Here is a 20,476-nt window from a genome sequence, read left to right on the forward strand (position 1 = left end):
GATTTTGTATGAATGCCGCCAGGACCCAAGTGGAAATAAGAGGCTGGACCCAGAAGAAATATCTCTAAACTAGACTTGAAGATGACTAAAAGTGAAAGGCGCTGTAGACTGTTTAACATTTGAGTTGGTTAAAGGTTAAATAGAACGCCATATATAAGCTACACACAGTGGTGGGAAAAGTATTCACATCCCTTACTTCAGTTAAAGTACTAACACCACTCTGCAGAATGACTCCACTACAAGTAAAAGTATTATATTCAAAACTTGCTTAAGTAAAAGTACAAAAGTATCAGCATCAAGATGTACTTAAAGTATCAAAAGTAAAAGTACTCATGATGCAGAATGACCCCAATCAGGTTGTTTTATATATTCCAAAAATATTTCATTATCTGTATTGATGCATTTATGTTATTTTAATTTTGTAAAGGTTAGACTCATTTTTACTACTTACATTTAATAAAATTAAAAAAAAAGTAAACTTAAGTTGGCAGATAAATGTAGTGGAGTAAAAGTATAAAGTTACATAAAATGGAAAATACTCAAGTAAAGCACAAGTGCACTGAACTGAAGAATACATTTGGGCCTAATGATGATGATCACCAATGATTGAATTTAAAATGTTATGAAATAACCGTTTCACTTGGAGGAATGGTTTCTGTCACAGCCACAGGGAGCAACTGCAGATGGCCTGAAGAGCCACATGAGGCTCCAGAGCCGCAGGTTGCCTTACCCTGAGCTATGGCAATGCAAGGAAACACATGAACATGAAATCTGCGATGATGTGTGTGCTTTGGCACGAAAAACATATTTTTTAGAGTAGGTGTTTGTTTTGTTTCTAGTTTATTGTAGAAACAAGGTGGTGAAACATTGCAAATCCGCTCCATATGTTAAAAAGCTCATTATAAGTGGATAAAATGATTCTTAGTTAGGTGTTAATAAACTAATGAAAATATAGTAATGAAAGTTTAATGTGTAATACTACACAATGGACCTTTAAGTGTTACTCCGAGGAAAAGGTTTTTTTCCAAAAACACAAGCACCACAATGTTTTTTCTTCACTCTTTAATCAATAGTTATTTCAAGTTACATATACAATGTTAATAAATGCCGCTTTAATATACAACCCTTTCACTTCCACACCAAGAGGGAAAGCTCTTCCGCCCACACTTTTTAAAACAAAGCAAAAAAAGAAACATATCTGAAGAGTTAGTGTGCATCCATAGAACAACCAAATCAACATATGCAAGGCCAAGAAGTGCAAGGTATCTTGGGTATAGGCAACTACCAAGCAAAGGACACAAGATATCACAGATTGTATTGTATGTAGAAATCCAAAACCATTTAACCTTACCATTATCATGTTGTTAAGATTAATATGAAGTTTGGTTCAAACAGTTCATAAAGCCTATGAGGTCTATGGAAGTTACAGTTGATGTGGGATAGAGTGAAATGCTGGTCTGTACTGAACGGTGATGAGGATCTTGTCTTGGCAAATCTGATAAACTGTACATTCATACAGTTGCAACTCCTGTGCACTAATGCTGTGGAAGGGGAATTGTACAGCTCAAGTAGAATTCAGTGTCAAGCCTTATGCCGTCGATCCACAGCCATGACATCGATACTGTGAATAATCTCAGAGGCTCCTCCCTCCCCCTCTCCCTCCCCTGTGGAGTCGGTTACAGTCATGTCTGTTTCAGAGGCTGGCATCACTACAACACAAAGGGGTGAAGGAAGCCGCTGAGAAAGAGAGAGACAGCTTCTCAAATGACAAGCTACGCCCCCATGTAGTGACCTACATTGCCTTACGGCTGTTTGTCTTCCCATGTGGCCGACAGTAGTGCACTATATGGAGGGGACAGAATGATGTCTGAGAGATTAGTCCCCAGAACGGCTGCTGAGGTGTGGCCCCGCGCTGGTGTCAGGTTGTCACATTTGATGGAAGATCGTTGTTTTGTCAGAGGTGACTATGTGTAGAAGATGACCTCAGGAATCTGTCCGTCCTCTACTGAAGTGCCGTTGTTGTTGCCCGCCGCGTAGCAAAAGGTGAAACACGTCTTTGTGCCAGTGGATGATGACTCATGTGTTACCTTTCGCATTCCCTTCGTCCCATAATGAGAGTCTGGGCCCTGAAATGCAGACAGAGAGGTTGAATACACAGCTGGAGCCAGCACTGCAGTGACAGAGTAGATATTAAAAAAATATCACAAGGGGGTGGGGGGACTAGAGCAGAAACGCTGGCAGTAGATTAATTGAAGAGTTGATCAATAGATTCTTCCTATTTAGGTCAAGCTTTTCAATTGTGAATACTTGTCAGTTCTATCTTCTAAGAGAGTAAATAGAATATTAAATTTTTGCAGTGTTAATCAGGCAAAACAAGCTTTTTGAAGGCTGTGCAAAACTTTTTTTGACATGCTGCACTTAACAATGAGCCCCAAAATTGAAGCCTAATACCGAGGCTCGACCACCTGATCACCACTGTGCAGATGGTTGTATTTTGAGTGTAGCTGCATAAAACTGCCATGACCTCATGTTAAATACGCCACTTTCACATTTCATCAGCAACCAAACAGAGGAACATCTGCACTTTTTTAATTGTATGGCTTAGTGTACGACATATATCGGTTGACTGATTAAAAAAATCACCATTGCTTTTGATGACGAGGCTGTAGCTTGGCTATTTTTACTAGAGCCTGACAGATATATCAGTTGACCGATATTATTGGCCGATTTTGGCCTATCAAATCAGTGTACAGGTGCATCTCAATAAATTAGAAAATCATAGAAAGTTTATTTATGTCAGTAATTCAATTCAAAAAGTGTAAATAACACATTATATAGATCCATTACACACAGAATGAAAAAGTTCATGTCTTAATTTATTTAATTTCTTCTAATTAAAATGATTATGGCTTACATTTAATGAAGACCTAAAATTCGGTGTCTCAAAAAAATTGTAATATTACAACAGACCAATTTTAAAAAGAATGTTTAATATGGAAATGTTGGCCAGAAAACTATGTCCATCTATATGCACTCAATACTTGGTTGGGGCTATTTGTCTTGAACTACTGGAAATTTACTTTTCCATGATATTCTAATTTATTGAGATTCACCTTGTATATGCTGTCCAATATGTGTTGTTATAAAAACTTTCTTTACACAGTATAACAAAACTAGCAAAACATTGCTAGGCGTTATTAAGATTATTTTAATAGTCAACAATTGACTGAAAACTGAACAGTAAGGATGTTTATTTAGCTATTTATTCTCTCAGTTACCATTAATAGAATTGGCTGTCAATGCAATACATTGTTTGTATAACAATGTTAAATATTATTAATAAAGTTTTATGTTTTATAAAGTAGCTCTCTGGGTACATTTGCAGAGCAGTGAAAAATTGGCGCACAATCCACATAAAAAAGGTCTATTTTCATTCCAGCTCAAAAAGTTACTATATCAGCCATCATATCAATTAATTTCCCCCCTCTAAAATCAGTTTAGGCATTGGTCTCAAAAATCCCATCTCGTTCGGGCTCTAATCTTTTACACCATGTTCAAGTATTGGCTCAACCCACTTGGAACCTCACAGAAGTGGTACCAAAAAAAGCACCAGGTATCACTACTATCTACGACTTTTGCTGATGGAAAAACAAAAAAAAATGAATTTGAATGCATGGTTATGTGGTGATATTGTGAACATATCACAGACCTTCAGTGTAGCACAGGCAGTGTAGTTGACGTTGGGTAATATCTCCACTGGTTCTTTGAACATGACTCTGAAGGTGTTGTGTGACCCGTCACAGCTGAAGCCTGTATCGTTCTGGCCTAGCACCGTGTTACTGTCTGTGTGTATGATCTGCACAGAGAGACACAAACATCCAAAATAAGTTATACTACACACCTACAACATACAGCAATAGATGACAATAACTTTTGAAGAGTTTGGTTTCACACCTGGATGTTAACTTGGTAGTCTGTGGGTCCATGTATAGAGCCGTAGAGACCGAACCCAACCACAAATATCCTTCTGTTTACTGAAAACCTGAGAAGAAAAACACAACAGGAATATATCAAGAGATAGATAACTGTGTGGAGCTGTGTGTTCAATATTTGGTCCCTTTTTTACAGCTGGTCGTAACAGAGAAAGCACAGGTGTAACCAATAACATTAACACTGTTTCTGTCACAGCATGCTCTACACTGGAGCCATGGAAGTGGTCACTTTAATGAAACAGGGACATTGTTAAAGTTATTAGTTACACATGTACTTGCCTTGAAAAAGGTCCATATTGAGTACAGTGCTAATCCATGCAAACATTTGTCAATTTTGTCAACCAGGGATTTTTATTTTTTTTTATTTAAGTAAATATTCTTTCGTGTGATGATAGCAGTACAGACGTTTTTTTCCAGGTTTTATATTATACAGTATAGTAGGGGTAGTAGTCACATTATCAGTTTTATCTTATGTTCTTACTGATACATATAAGAAAGAAATACATTGAAGACTTGTCAGTAGTTTAAGTTTGAGTGAAGCACAGAAATGCAGCCAAAGTAATCTTTTCGTATTTGAAGATGAAACTCTGAGAGTTGACTCACATTTCCGAGGTTGACTAAAATCACAGGCCAATGTATTAAATAATTTATTAATTGTAATTACATTTTTGAAACGCTCTGCTCCACACTTACCGGATGCGGTCGCTTGTCCCGCTGTAACCCCAGCGGCTCTCCACTTGTCCAAAACGTGTGATACTGCACTCCTTCCCGCGGAGGCAGCACCGAGGCCGGTCGATGAACTCAACACGAGGCTTTGGGTTTACTGTGAAGTGGAGAAAGAGACTCACCACCTCTCTGTCAGTCAGAATACTGGACTGGGCTGGACCTAAGACGGGACGAAGACAAGGATCAGGGTCTGAAGCACAGAATCTATCTTTTGTATTGTATTGTTATTAATTCTGTGTATTTTATTGTATTTTATTGCTGAATCTTTTCTATCTTTTGTACGGTGTCCTTGAGTGCCAAGAAAGGCGCCTCCAAATAAAATGTATTATTATTATTATTATTAAGGTGTGTGTGCTTTGGCAGAGATAAGAATGGACGCAAAAGGAAGAAAAAACATGGAAGAAAAGCTACTTTGTTGATTTCTTTGTGTTTTTGTTCACCTGCAGCAAACTCCTCAATGGTCATGAGAGGGAAGCGGATGAGTGTGAGAGCTTTGCCCAGCACTTTGCGTTTATTCTCAGGTGTGGGCTGCAGCTGCTGCCTGTGAGCTTCTGCCTCGGCCCAACGCACCGAAGCACCAAACAAACGCACCTCCCTCACTCCCAGAGTATCCCTCTCCAACACGGCTACCAATGTATCTAAGGGGAGAAAGAGATGAAAAACCAATAGTCAGTTTGGCTGTTATTCTGAAATATTTATAAGGTAATGACAATCACAAGGCGCCATTACCCAAATCTATATCCGTAAAGCCTTCAGCAGCCAGAGCATCTCCAGTGTTCTTATCAATGTTTTCTAGACAGAGGCTGGCAAGCTGAGGCTCATCGAACAACCGTGCCTGAAACAAAGAATACAAAAATGAAGAGAAGAGAACTTAAAAACTGACAATATTCTTGATGAATTAAAATAAATGTGAGCTGCATTTTTACAACAGCAAAATATCATCAAAATACCGGTTTACAAACTCTCACACAGCTCATGCGATAAAATATAAGTTTAATTTATCCAGACGTATGCTCACTACTTCAAGTGTTCTTCAAGAATTCAAGGCTGAGTTATTGATAAATAAATGATCATTCCTCTCAATGAGTAACAAGTCAATAAGTACAGTACAAGCACTGCAGATACGCACTAATGCATGAGATCAAAGAGTAGGACTGGCTCTCAAAACTTAATAATTTTTGCTATGGAACAAATTATGTTCATGGCACCAAGTCAAAAACTGACAAATACCAAAAGATGGCATAATCATCTTTACTTACTCTTAAAATCATAAATCTGCCAATTTAAGAAGACTGTTCAGACGACATGTAACATTTGAGAGCTTTGGCTTATTTTGTTAATTATTTTTTTAAGGGGTTTTGTCAGAAAGAATGTTTATATCTTTAATTGTTGTTTTATTTTTTGGGGGAAAATGCATTGAATCCCAGCTATCATATCAGCACCAGTATCAAATAATATAAAATGATGTTCAGCTCTGTGGGTCAAAGTTTCAGCTCTATTGCACATACTGTGCATACTGTGTTGGCACACAAAATCTACGTCAGCAAAACTAGGAGACACTGCAGTCATTTTTGGCATATTAATATATAGAGGCAGTACAATCAGTCACACACACGTAAGAACTGGTCAACATTCATAGCTGTAGGAAGCTGACCTGTGTGAGCAGCATGAAAGCATTGTCTGCTCTCAGGTTCTTCTTGAGGAACTCCACACAGTGAGCCTCCAGTGCTGGCACTGCATACTTTTTAGCTGTATATAGCGTGGTCATCACCGTCTCAGGCCCGATCTGGACTTCATCAGAGTAGAGGAACCTAAAAGAAGTTATACAAGATGATACAATTTATTATGGGACACAATTTAGTAAAAAATAGTATAAGTAATTTTAAATGCTTTTTTTCATGCTGAATGACGTATATATTGAGTGAAAACACAACATTTAAAGTGGTGATTTTGCGTTATTCTTTGTGTGAAAACTCAATTTTACAGGTCAATTGATTAAATCAACAAATCGATTAGTCATCAAACTGAAGCATGTTAGTTGACTAAATTTTTTATATATATATATATATATATATATATATATATATACATATATATATATATATATATATATATACACATATATATATATATATATATATATATATATATATATATATATATATATATATATATATATATATATATACACATATATATATATATATATACACATATATATATATATATATATATATACACATATATATATATATATATATATATATATATATATATATATATATATATATATATATATATATATATATATACACACTACAATTTAGTGTCTTGCAGTGGTGGAAAAAAGTATTCAGATCGCTTAATTAAGTAAAAAGTACTACTACTTTTACTATCACTTCACTACAAGTAAAAGTACAGCATCAAAATGTACTTAAAGTGTCAAAAGTAAAAGTACTGAAGAATGGTCCCATTCAGATTGTTAAATATATTCCAAATATATGATTGGATTATTATTTGATACATTTATGTTAGCAGCCTTTTAGTTATGTAAAGGTAGGGTTTTTTTTAGCTACTTAATATACCGTTATGAGGTTTATTTATTTAAAAAAAAAGTCTAATCATTTTATATTGATCATGTTTTTATGTTAAATCTAGACCTTTTCAGGTCCTGGCAGCTAAATGTAGTGTAAAAACTTAAGTTACATACAATCTAAACACTCGAGTAAATTACACATACCCCCATATCGTACTTATCTACATTACTTGAGTAAATGTACTTAGGTACCTTCCACCACTGTATCTTGCATGCTAAGCTTAATTATAATCAAATGATAATGCGATTGGTATGACATTTGATGTTGCATCATCTGAGCTTAAATTCACCCGCAAAATTCTTGCTATCTCCCTAATGCTAATAGACGTATTGAAAAAAAATACACGCCCACTTTTCAGGAAACCCAAACAGTCAATTTAAATGGCTCACTCTCGGCCTCACTCTCTCCTTACTTTAGCAGTGCCAGAAAGGCAGCTGGCTCCACATCAGGAAGCTCTATTTCAGTCGAGGTCGTCGCCATCCCACCGTTGAACATGGCATCAAACACTGCGCTCCCCACCGCCAGAACAAACCTGACAATGTCAACAATCAGCGACAACACAGAACAACAGAGGTTGAGTCTTTTCGCCTTGCAGATTCACAGTTAGCTGGCTAATGTTGCGGGTACTGAGCTGCAGCTAATCTTCTTACCTGTGCGCAGGTATCCTCTGAACCCCCATTCCTTTGCCCACTAAAAAATGAACGTCACTGAGCACTTCGTTGTTGAAGAGGAAAGCAAACCTCTCCTTCACGGTGCTCTTCGTCGCCTGCCAGTTGTACACTGGCTCTCGGTACACCAACACGGACGCGGCCGCCGGAGTGGCGGTCGGTGCCGCCGACGCCGACGCGTTTGACGCTGCGGTGGATGCCATGTTGGACGCCGGTGTGGCCATGGCCCCAGCTGCCGCAGCACCTGCCGCAGCGGACTGCTGCAGGGAGTTCTGCGCAGTCGGCTGAGCTCCGCTCGAAACACCGTTGCTGTCTCCCCCGCCAGGCCCCAGCTGCGGGTTGGGACGCCTCGCAGCTCCCTGGGCTCCCCCGGCCGCACCGACCGCTCCGCCGTTGGATGCTGGCATGGAGAAAACGCTGTTGCTGGGCTGGCTGTTTCCCAAAGGACCGGGACCGGAGAAATTAAGGCAAGGAGGCCTGCCGCTGTTGTCTCCAGCAGCCATCTTGAACCGAGTGTAGGCGTAAACAACGCACTACATCGCTTTCAGTATTTCTTGTAGTCTCGACGGCCATAGCTGCCCTTTGCTGCCCCCCGGCGTACGTTATTGATAGTACAACGAAATCGCCATCTGCACAGGAGGTTTATTTAACTCTCACACCAGAATTTAAATCTGTAGCAAACACACCTGTTAATGATTGTTTAGCTATACAAAAAACTGTAAGTATTTCCTCATATCTGTTAGCAGACAATAGACATGAACAAAGAAGACACACTACTACTAAGGCTACTTCAGGCCTCAAATGAAATCTATGTGTAAAGTTGAGATTTAAGGAAATCAGATTTTATTACAAAATAAACCCACTTTTGATTTGTGTTCAATTATCAAACCTAATTTGTAAGATCATTAGACGATACAAACCACGTGGAGTAAGGCTTTAAAGAGGATTTAGGCTTTCATGTGGGAAATAAAAATTTAATTAATAAAAAAAAGTGGGGATTGGTACTAATGACTTTTAGTGTACATTAAAAATCAAAATACTGTGTTGGCCAGCAGGGGCCACAGCCACCCTAATATAATTGCTGGCCCACAAAGAAGCGAGTAGTCACAAATAACCAATATTCGCATCATTTGTGTGACTGCCCATAACACGTGTCTATACAGCTGCATGACACATTAAAATTGGATAACTGTGGAACTCAAAATGTAAATAAATGAATAAAACAAAGCAAAACATCCTTCATCCAGATTTCAACCAACAATCGTGTATCGTGTGTCCCTTTTCGGCGGATTTTCCCGCTACTGCAGATAATTTTGTCAAATTGTAATGTATATTAATTTCTGAGTATATTAAAATGTGCTTTCTCAACTTCTAAAATTTTGATTTGAGGGGGCAAGACATTTATTTAAGGGGGCTCGGCCCCCTCTTCCAACCAGAGGTGACTTATTGTACAGTTATATTGCAGTTGGCCACCCCTATGATAAACATCTGTTAATTGAATATTGCTGTAGGTTACGTAGGTAAAGCACGTTTAATAGATAAAAATAGCACAAAAAGCCAACTTTTTCTAAATGTTTTGTAACCTTGAAAACAATGAATGAAATTCCTCACTGGGTGCATTTACACCGAGGAGGCAGGCCGGTATTAATCCAGCCCCATCCCGTCTCTGTCTCCTCCGTTCACCCCACCGCGAGCTCCTCTCCCTGCCTGCTACTCATCAACCGTGACGTCAGGGCGGCGCGGCGCGAGGGAGCTGTCCTCGCGCGGAGGGTGCTGCTTACTGAAACAAGATGGCTGTGCGCGCAGGAGGAGCAGCAGCAGCAGCAGCGGAGGAGGAGAGCTGAGGAGGCAATGCAGAGGAGGAAGAAGAGGGGGGCGAGGAATTCACTCCTGTGTGTCTTGTCCTGCCGAAAGAGCAACAGCTCCGAGAAAGAGCCGAGCGCTTCTGACATGATGCTAATTGGTTTCCGTTACCATTTAGGGTAACGGTTCGGCGGTTAGAGTTTTTTTTTTGTAACCAAGAGACCAACGGACTGACCAAACAAATCACGGAGCACTCAGTAGAGGACAGCCGGGGACGCGCACGCCGCTATCAGAGATGTCCCTGCTATGTGTGGGAGGTAAGAGAGGACATTTAAGGGGGGAATTAAACCCTCTATGTTTGATGTTATTGAGTTACTTGCTGGCGGTTTAGCTGCACCAGTTGTCTGACAGAGCCTGCGGGCTATCAGCTCCGTGGAAAAGTCAGTGTAGCCGGAGCAGCGGAGGGTTTGTGCTGATCAGTCATTAAATTACACAGCAGCTAACGGAAACACGGCACGTTTATAGTGGGGGATGCCTCTGGGAGACTTTTAACGGCACTGTGGCTGAATGACATGTCTGTTTAATTCACTCAAATACAGATGCTTGTTATGAATGAGTTACCTGACAGCAAAAAAAGAAGCAGTTGTTACAGGCTAGCCCAGTCGTGACTGTTAAAACCAGCAAACATTTATAGCCTCTTTGAGTTTCTATAAATGTCTACATGGAGGAGGAGAACCTCTGTTTTTCTTCCCTGGTGGGTACTGTTGCTGTGTGTGTGTGTGTGTGTGTGTGTGTGTGTGTGTGTGCTTGTCTTTATATAGTTGTGAGGGCCAAGCCTTGGCAGAACACCAACATTGTGAGGACATTTTTAGTTGTGAGGACATTATGCCCGGTCCTCACAAAGAAAATGCTAGGATAGCCTCTAAAGGCCTTAATTAATCATCTGTATGAATTTCAGGAAAGGTCCTAACAGAGATGCTAAACCCTGAAATGTTGGGCTTGGGGAAGTGGTAGTCCTCAAACACAACTCAACAATCGTGGCCCTCACAACTATATAAAGATGTGTGTGTGTGTGTGTGTGTGTGTGTCATCCGCTCTGTTCATTCATGCGTGGGCAGTCAAAGGAGGTGGAGGACGAGGAAAAGCCCCTGCCGCTGCCGCACCGCCGCCTCTGCGCTGCCGCTCCGATGTGGTCGTGAGGGAATACTCGGAGCCGGCTGGAGGTGCTCGTCACTTCTCAACGTTTTTTCCCTGAAGCGATGCGTCACCTCCTCCTAGCAGACTCCCCTGAAAACCTCCTGATGCTGACACTGTTGCCTGTCAGTGCGATGAATAAGCATCTGCTGTGATTGCTCATCAAGTGACACTGCCTAAAGCTGCACATCCAGGGTGCAGCAATCAAGGGAATATATGGTCAGAGCTGATGGGACCCCTCTCAAACGGAATTTTTTGTCATCCAGTATATGTTTTTAAGCTTTTGCTGGACAGATTGGGGTTGAATCAGCATAACTGCAAAAACAACTCTCTTATTATGAGAATGTTGTGTTAACTTAAACTGGAACAAACACAATTGACAGTTGTTTGTCCTCAATATGATAATGGCAAAAAAACATTTGATTTGTAATCAATAGTTTACATAAAAAGATTTTCAGCAGACTGCACAAAAAGTAGTTCTATAATGTTGGATGTTATAGGGATTCCAATGAATGCAAATTCAGAGCTCACTGTTCTGACTGCATAAAAGTTAACTTTTTCTAACTCAGATTTTATGCATCTGATGGTGTGTTGTTTATACTAAATTAGATTTTAAATATTCACAATACATTGCCTTGCTTCCAGTATCACAATATATTGCAACTTATTGAATCATAACCCCTGTATCCTACTGGGTAATGTATCAACAGACTATTGTCAATATACAACCTTATCATTTGACTCTCAATTAACTGATTCATTGTTGGCCTGTATAAGATGTCAGTAGAAAATGGTAAAACATCCAAATCAGAGCCAAAGCAATTGTTTATTTCTCAAGGGATGCAAATAAAATCCATCTTCAGCTATGTTGATAATTGATTAATTGTTAAGTCATATTCCAACCATAAATGACAGATATTGAAGACATGACCTTGGTCTCTATGATATTGCAGTTTCTAGACCCAATTAATCAATTCATAGAGAAAATAACTTGCAGATATTTTAAAGATAATATTAATGAGTTGAAGCCCTAAAAGTAAATGAGTGTGTGGAGTTATGTTTTAGCTTAGATATTTGTCGTAGATGGAAAAATGTCAATGTGGAGACAAAGTGAAAGTTAGGGGTATTTCAAAGTCACCTTTTATACGTCAGACCCATTATGGATGCTACCCACCTCATCCTGTCCTGCCAGGTCCACCCACTGACTGTCCCTGCACTGAGTCAGTCCCAGGTGTCATTAAGACCCTGAGCGTTATTCATTCATAAACACCGGCTGCGGCTGTCAGTGTCGTAGACTACGAGACTTGGCTGAGAGCCCTCTTTCTGTTCCTGTTACATCATTCATGCTTACCTGACTGGAGCTATTTCTGGCCTCCACAGTACTTTGTGCCTCTTGAATAGGCAGCATTTCTTTGGAGCATCTGCAGACAAAGCAGAATTCAGACACAGAAACAGATTAACTCTGAAAAACTTGGCATCTTTTACTGCAGATATACTTTCAAGTCCAGTTTTCTTCCTGTCTTGATTTGGACACTAAATCTGGGAGTGTAATGTTTCTGTCAGCAGTTGCAAGGACTGCTGCAGATCTGCGTTTATATATGATACTTCAGTATAAAGCGTTGTCTATCTGAATCATGTCAGCCCTCATTTTGTCATTGGATGGCTGAACTCAGCTCACCCACTCCCTACTTTACATTCTCTGACAGTTCATGTTGAAGGGTTTTCTTGATTCCCCGATGAGTCTCTGCTTTCTTGGCAATCGGCTTAGTTCCCATAAGTCAGAGTTTGCTGTGTCAGAGGTACTTCCTGAATGAATTCTCTGCCCAAAAAAGATGGGGTTGCACAAAATTTACTGTTGAGTCTCGCAGATTGTGCTGTGCATCCTCTGATTAAAGAATAAAAAACAAACACGCTATGATTTATTATATCCTTTTAGACATGTAATCAGATGGTGACAGATAGTTATAGCTTTGACCTCGTTCTCCGATTCTAGGCTCCTTACCCATAACCTACATTTCAGCTAATTGATCCAATGTTACAGCCCTCCACAGACGCATGTGTTTATGACTTATAGGCGGTGACATGTACAGTATTTGTATGTTTATGTTGGGGTCGTCCTGTCTGCCTAGATACATGCAATTGTGAAGAAAATATTGTTTGTGGGGCTTGTGGGCATTTGTCATAGTAACTCACCTTGTCAGAGAGATTTATGATTGTGTGCTATTATTAAGCTTCAGCTTTCCACTGTCGAAAATCCAATTCCTTTTTTATTGATCCTCCTCATGTACTGATATATTTACTTTGTGCTGTGTTTTAGTGTTGACACTAAAACACAGCACAAAGCAGACTCTAATGTGGTCTTCCTGAACACTGTAAAGGACTGCTGAAAGCATAGCATGGTTCGTTTCTGGTCTTCATTCATTCAATGTATTTGATTATGTCTTTTTGGATGTTCAAATGGATGGTGATCAAGTGCTAGAGAAGACTAGCATAGCATTGATGTTATAGACATGTTCTACAAAACATTAAATAACCGTTGCTTGAAACAAGCTTTAAATTGTTCCTGAACCAAGAGATTCACAGCTTTCTAAGGCTTTTGGTTGATGCCATTAGAGCAATATACAGTGTCTGTGTGATCATAGCATTGTCTACTATAAGAATGGGATAATATCCAATAAAAGGTACATTTGCACCAAATTGACATTGAAAAAACTCCCTGGCTGACTATGGAGTTATTCAAGTTTTCACAGTTTTAAAAAAAGAGTCAAATATTGTATACTCACACAGAGGCAATGCATGATAGTGACTTTACACTGCTCTAGAAGTAAAGACCAGGTTCCACTTGAATTGGCAAAAATATAAAAGTACTTCCAGGTGTGGGTAAAGTAAAGAAGCAAAGGTTACATGTGTGTTTATGTGTGTTGTCCATGTTGAGTTGACATTAAGGTTGGTGAGGTATGAATAGAAGCAGAGTTAAATATTTTTCACTGCTGCAGGTGTGAGTGAGTCACTGCAGTTGAGTGTGTGTTTGTGTGCGTCTGTGCCTGCTGATGTAACAGCAGGGCACTTAAGCTGCGGATTTAGCTCGACTTTGTATGTTTCATTAAACAAATACAAAGTAAAAGTAGAAATAGAAACAAGGAAAGTGCCTTGCTGACTCAGGGCAATTTTTCATCAACTTTTCATTTTGTGGTGGTTACTATGGCGACCAGTTCTGGTGTGGATAGTCTGTGGAGAGTGGTGTGTGATAAGTCGTGAATTGGTCTTCACGCCGCGTTTCTCAAGGGGCGATAAAGGTGCTGGTTCGCTTACATAGCATACTGAGCTTTGCATCTTATTATTGCAAACCTGTGTGTGTGATGTGTACACACCTGCAGTGTGGTATGGTGGTATATCGTGTGTGTGTGTGTGTGTGTGGGGTGAGGAGCAGTGAGTGGTAGAGCATTAAAAATGTATGTGTGAGTTACGTCAAAGCTGGTAAAAAGGTGCTGCAGAGAGAGAGCTTGGGATTTAACTGTACTCTGTAAAATCCTCTGATACATTGTACTTGATAAAGGTGGGAATTTTCCCGTTGAATGCATTTACAATAAAGACATTCCCAGAGTTAATATGCATGATTGGGCTCTTGCAAGTTGATGTGTTCAATTTTAAACCCACACCACTTCTATTACTATTACAACTGGGATTTCTTCTATTAAAATCACGTTATTTTATGAGCATAATATACCTATTTTTATCATCTGTTTAATCTTTGTTATGTAGTTATTTTTATTTGCATGTAATGTACCATCTGTACTGATGAGGCATGTTTTCCTGCGCTGTGTGTTTCTATGTTTCATCACCACACTCATTGCCAATAGGTCTGGACCTTATGGCAAAAAGGCAGCGCACTTAGTCCAAATCTGCATAGTTGCAATTTCAGTTCTCTGCGTCAACGCTCATGTTGTAAGTGAATATGCACTGCCAACCCGCTGTCTGTTAATGGTGATGTCTTAAAATTTGTAGCATTTTTACAGTAATTTCCACGAGTGTAATGTAGCATAATTCACAGACTGTGTTTTAATTTATCACAAGCATCCTCTTGTTGTCTGATATCTGTGTAAAGAGGATGCAGGAGCGTTCAGAAGTGAAAGCAGATGGTGTTCCTGTGTGTGACTTTGTCCCTCTCTGTGTGTCCACAGTGAAGAAAGCCAAGCTGGATGGACCCCAAGGTAAGACCTGGCATCCTGGAAATAGAACGAGGCAGAGACTCGCTGTTATGTGACATAAATCTTTAAGCAGACTTAGGACATTTTACATGCTGCAACCATTAAAGCTGGAGCAGGCAGTTTTTTTTTGTTGTTGGTGTCACTGGGCAAAAAATCCATAATAATCTTTCAGCATATGGTAATTCAAAACTAGACTTCTGCAATTCCATAGCTCTGTCTTCAGGCATAAATAAAGAGACTTTGGCCAATCAAAGTCCATTTTCGAGAGGGAGTTCCTATTGGGGAAAGTCTGATTCCCTGGTGGAAAATCCTGCAGGAAAAAGTTACTTTTCCGGCATGGCAGCAACTGCAAAGTAACATAAAAAATGAAGACAGGAAAAAGAGAGTCAAGGCAACCTGGTAGCTACAGTTGGCATAAGGCAAAACGAGCTGAAATATTTGGCCAATACTGACACATTTGAGACATGTTTTATTCATAAACATGTAGCTAGCTAGAGCCTCAACTCACAGCCTGTCATCTCAAAGGGCTTTACAGACCAGAAGTTTGCAAAGAAAACAGGATGGTAATTATAAAAGAATTGTAGGGCTGCCCTCGACTAAAGAAGGTCTAAGGCGACCAACAATATATGGCATCTTCATAACCATGCTAAAAAAATTATATTCGTCTAATTGAATAGCTGATTTCCTCAACAGCTATGTAGAATAAAGTTTTCCTTCAAAGAATCATGCTAAAGCACAGCTTTAAATCTTGTGTTTACCAGAGATGTACTCATAAATGTACCCAGAAAACTACCCCAGCTTAATTATTTAAGATCTATATCTCACAGGGACTATATTATGTTTTCTAATACAGGGGTGTCTCATTGTAACACATCTCTTTCTTCATCCCTCTCTTCTAAACAGAAAAGTTCAACACTTATGTGACTCTAAAGGTGCAAAATGTGAAGAGCACAACCATTGCTGTCAGGGGCAACTTGCCCAGCTGGGAGCAAGACTTCATGTTGTGAGTCCCTCTTTATCTTCAGACAAAACTCTCTCTTCTCCTTCTGTTCCTCCCCCTCCCTCGCTCTTTCCTCTGCTTCCCCTTTCCATCCTCTCATCTACTCTCCACTTCAGCTGCTTGAGTGCTTTTATGTTTTTTTTTTATCTCTTGCTTCTATCAACCTTTTTCACTCCTCCATCCCAAGTGCCCTTCATCCCTGCATTGTTTCACGTAGCTCTTACTCTCCACATCCGCACCTCCGCCTCCAACAACCGTCTCATCCTCTTTTTCATCTGCTCTCCCTCGACACTTTTGCCCCTCTCATACTCGTTCTCAACCTTGGCTCCCTCCCAGCCCCTCCTTCCTCTCCTCTGTCACTTCTTCTAAACACAGCTCCTTGATCTTCATCTACTCAGCCCCTCCTCCTCCTCTTTCCATTTCAACCTTACTTTTCCCCACATATTCCCTCTTCCCTCTCCTCCTATTTCTGATCTCAAGGCATCATTAGCAGCATTTTCCACTTTTAAATGAGTTTGTTTCAGCTTGTGTTTCAATAAATATTAGAATGATTGCTTGTTCCAATCAATAAAACATTATGCAACGCAGAGTATCTGGCATGCAGAGAAAACCCAGTGTGGTACTGACAGAGTAGCAGCATATGGGCGAAGGGTTTAGCATGTGGGATGCGGCAGGCAGGCTGCGGAGTCCTGTGCATTTGTATGATTTTCGGAGGCGTTGAGCATTGTACTGGGGTTGCATCAGTGAAGCTGTGTTATGTAATGTTTGGGCTGCAGAGAGATCCTCATCCCTCCTTCAAACTGCCTTTAAATGACTCTACCCCCTCAGTCACTGCTATGAATCAAACAGGCACGTTTCCTAAAAGGAGTCACCACTGAGACAGGAAATCCAGTCCCCCTATTTCTTAATTAAAGTTCCCACTCTCTCCCTCCAGGCATGCGATACAATCACCTCCTCCACTGCCTTCATCACACTCTTCTCCTCCCTCCCCCTATTCATCCCCCGCTCTCCCTCTCTCTCTCTCTCTCTCTCTCTTTCTCTCTCTTTTCTTTCTGTCCTGCTTCCTGCTGTCTTGTAAATGTTTTATGTTAGATTCTCTCAGGCTTGCTCCCACAGAGATGTGTCTTATATTTGTCACAGCGAAGCCCACAAGTAATTACTGTGCATCTTGTGTGTGTATGAGTGCTCGTGTGTGTTTAGCATTAAACAGAAGTAAAAATAGTACTCTTTACTCAAGTAAAAGAACCAATGCAACAATGTGAAAATACTCTGTTACATGTTAGAGTCCTTTGTTCAAACTCTTACTTAAGTAAAAGGTTTGTCAGCAAAATATACGTAAAGCAACTACAAGGAACTTTCATTTTGTGTTGCTTTTGGCAGCACATGTGGAGAAACATGTTCGTTTCTGTTGTCGAGTCGTAAAGACCTTGATCCGTATGTATTTGTTTTGGAACAGAGTGAAAGGAAAACATAACTTTTTTTATGCTATAATTACTCATTATTCAGGAAAAAATACCATCTAATACAACTTGTAATTGACATCCTGTTGTAGCTGTTCGATGTAAAGATAGTTTGAACTACTTTATATACAGATCAGTAGTTTGATCCGCAGGTTTCAAGAAAGAAACTTTTTGGACTTTTCTCTAATTTATATTGAAATATTGGATATTTTACCTCAAGCAACCATTTATTTTTAGTCTTTAATAATGTGCTGTATTTTTTTCATTTATAACTTTTTTTAATGTAAGATTGATCTGAAAAGTAACTGCAGCTGTCAAATAAATGTAATGGAGTAAAAAGTGCAATATGTCCTTCTAAAATATAGTTTAGAGTGGAATTATTAGATAGCATAAAATGGAAATAGGCAGTTACCTTGTATTTACCTTGTATTTACATACCTAGAAATTAAGTAAAAGTACTTACTTTCTACGGCTGTGTTTACATGTATTTTCATTACTTACTCTCTTGACTTTTAACTTCTTGTTCACCTCCTTTCCAGCGAAATCAACCGCTTGGACCTGGGTCTGACTGTAGAGGTGTGGAACAAAGGGTTAATCTGGGACACGATGGTTGGCACTGTGTGGATTCCCCTCCGTAGCATCCGACAGTCAAATGAGGTTTGCCGCTAACCACCAGCACCACTAAGAAATACTTCAGTTGAACACTCTGTACTGAGCTGCACTCAAAAGACTCTTTCAGTTACTGGTTAGACATATATTCATCATGCTCATCCGTTTTTTGCAGCATGTTGTCTATGTGTCTTTCTGTATGCAGGAAGGCCCTGGTGAGTGGCTCACACTGGACTCTCAGGTCATCATGACTGATAATGAGATCTGTGGCACCAAAGAGCCCACTCTCCACCTGGTGCTGCTCGACACACGCTTTGAACTGCCTCTCGGTGAGAAATCAATATTCATATAAAAGTCAGAAACTGTCAATAGGTGGGAGAAGATGAGAATATGAAAATATAGGAAATCATCAACCCCAGAGGGAAGGAGAAAATGACTAGAATAAATGATGTCTGTCTGTATAGCGTCACAGCAAACTGATGATATATGAACACCAATAATCCCTGACTGATTAATTATCTGACCCATTTTTTGGTGATATGTATTCAAGACTGTGTGTGTGTCAGGGAGAGTGTTTGTGTCCTTTCCTTCTCAGTGATCAAGCTGTGCTCCTCTTTACATTGATTAGGTGTCATTTTATGACTGTTTCCTCTTCCTCTTGTCGATATTGTACACCTGACTCCTCAGTTAGTGGACCTGACCTATTTATAGGCTTCAGGGCTGTAAAAGGCCAGTTTTCAATGTCACTGTGTTCTTAGCAGGCCAAGTAGTATCTGGGTCAAATAATAGTTGCAAATGTTTTTAGCTTACTTTGACATCATTTGGGTGGAGTTTGTAAGAACAAAACTGTTTTTAGTCAAAAAGTTTTGTGACTGAACAACTATTTTAATAGCTTACGCAGGTGGAGCTCCATTTGGGTTGTTTTTTTTTTGCCAGCTGAGTTTTTTTTTTTTATTTGTTTTCAGATATCCCTGAGGATGAAGCACGATACTGGGCTAAAAAACTGGAGCAGCTTAATGCCATGAGGGACCAAGATGTAAGCTGTCACCATATTTGTTTTAAAACCCCAGAATACCCTCACATGGAACATGCCAACATGATTAATTGGGGGAATAACTATGTCACATGCATAGTTTAAAATATATAGAATTAATTTCCTATTCATTTGAGTAATTATTTTTTCACCAAATTAATGGAGATTATGATTTTTTAAATAGTCGGGGCAGCTCTGTCTCACATATACATTTTAATCTATTTCCTGCATATAGACAAAGAATTTCTCTGTCACCTACCAGTTTCATAATGTAAGTTTATCATTTGTCTGCCTCCAGTATTCTTACCAGGAGGAGCAGGAACGCCCTCTACGTGTACCAGGAACCCAGTGCTGTAAGTGACCGATCACTGTTTGTACAAACCAGTCATTTGTTTCTGCTGAACAAGAGAATTATGTGTTTAGCTGTTGAGATGTAATTAGATTGCTTAAACTCAGCATGTGCATTATGCGTGTAACCACACATGGGTTGTTGTGTGTTAGAGGGGAAAGGATCGCTGCACTGTAAAGGATCGATAGCGGTATCAGATGTCTGGAGGCGAGCTCCTCCAGGATGCTGCTGCTGCCGTGTCTGCTGAGCCTGCTGAGCCTGCTGAGCCAGCTGTCTAGTGCAGGTGGAAAGACTTGGAGGCTCAGCAGCAATCCCTCTGTGCTCTCTTTCCATTCAGCAGCTCCATCTGGGAACTTTGAAGCGTTAATTGCATGAATATATGTTTGTTTGGACACCAGCACAATTCATAATCAATACTGACAACCTCTTGTTCCATTGCAGGTAACTGGAGTCTGTGGGGAGAACAACAAAGTAAGTGTATACATCACAGATACAGCACAGTCCATAAGTGTCTTGAGAAGCACATATTTTGTATCGATTTGGTTCTGTATTCTACCACACAAGATTTTAAATGATACGGTACGGTCAAAAAAGCAAGAAGTTTATGAAGCAAAATAAAATGATATCCATGGTGCTCACAACATTACAAAGAGGGAATTTAGAAAAATGAACAGCAACATTTTTTCCCCAGAAATGGTGTCCTTGTTATTGCAGATAATGCGCACAGACAACAGCTTTTATAAGGACTAATTCTTTGGTAAAAAGTAGTTCAGATGAGAAACAACTAGGTATGTGGATTATCCAGAGTGATTTGGGTGAACAGACCCTTTCACATCA

At 39.7% G+C, this 20,476-nt stretch overlaps 2 protein-coding genes across 2 annotated transcripts in view; one reads left to right on the forward strand and one right to left on the reverse strand.

Annotated features, from left to right (window-relative positions):
• Window positions 1-1,700: 1,700 nt before the first annotated feature.
• On the reverse strand, window positions 1,701-8,522 carry LOC131980934 (BTB/POZ domain-containing protein 2-like). Its single transcript, XM_059345237.1, is given in 9 exon segments — window positions 1,701-2,126; window positions 3,710-3,856; window positions 3,955-4,042; window positions 4,686-4,878; window positions 5,159-5,356; window positions 5,448-5,553; window positions 6,373-6,529; window positions 7,728-7,847; window positions 7,966-8,522. Coding segments are annotated over 9 exon segments (1,728 nt in total). The 3' UTR covers window positions 1,701-1,964.
• Window positions 8,523-9,855: 1,333 nt separating this feature from the next.
• The window catches only part of LOC131979807 (protein unc-13 homolog A-like), a 39,415-nt gene continuing 28,794 nt past the window's right edge, over window positions 9,856-20,476 (forward strand). The window contains exons 1-8 of the mRNA XM_059343849.1: window positions 9,856-10,103; window positions 15,162-15,191; window positions 16,092-16,191; window positions 18,188-18,305; window positions 18,463-18,586; window positions 19,223-19,293; window positions 19,589-19,643; window positions 20,081-20,110. Coding sequence (XP_059199832.1) covers window positions 10,082-10,103; window positions 15,162-15,191; window positions 16,092-16,191; window positions 18,188-18,305; window positions 18,463-18,586; window positions 19,223-19,293; window positions 19,589-19,643; window positions 20,081-20,110 — 550 coding nt within the window. The 5' untranslated portion in view covers window positions 9,856-10,081. The remainder of the gene's footprint in view (window positions 10,104-15,161; window positions 15,192-16,091; window positions 16,192-18,187; window positions 18,306-18,462; window positions 18,587-19,222; window positions 19,294-19,588; window positions 19,644-20,080; window positions 20,111-20,476) is intronic.

This window comes from Centropristis striata, chromosome 11 (assembly GCF_030273125.1).
Source record: "Centropristis striata isolate RG_2023a ecotype Rhode Island chromosome 11, C.striata_1.0, whole genome shotgun sequence".
Lineage (NCBI taxonomy): Eukaryota > Metazoa > Chordata > Actinopteri > Perciformes > Serranidae > Centropristis > Centropristis striata.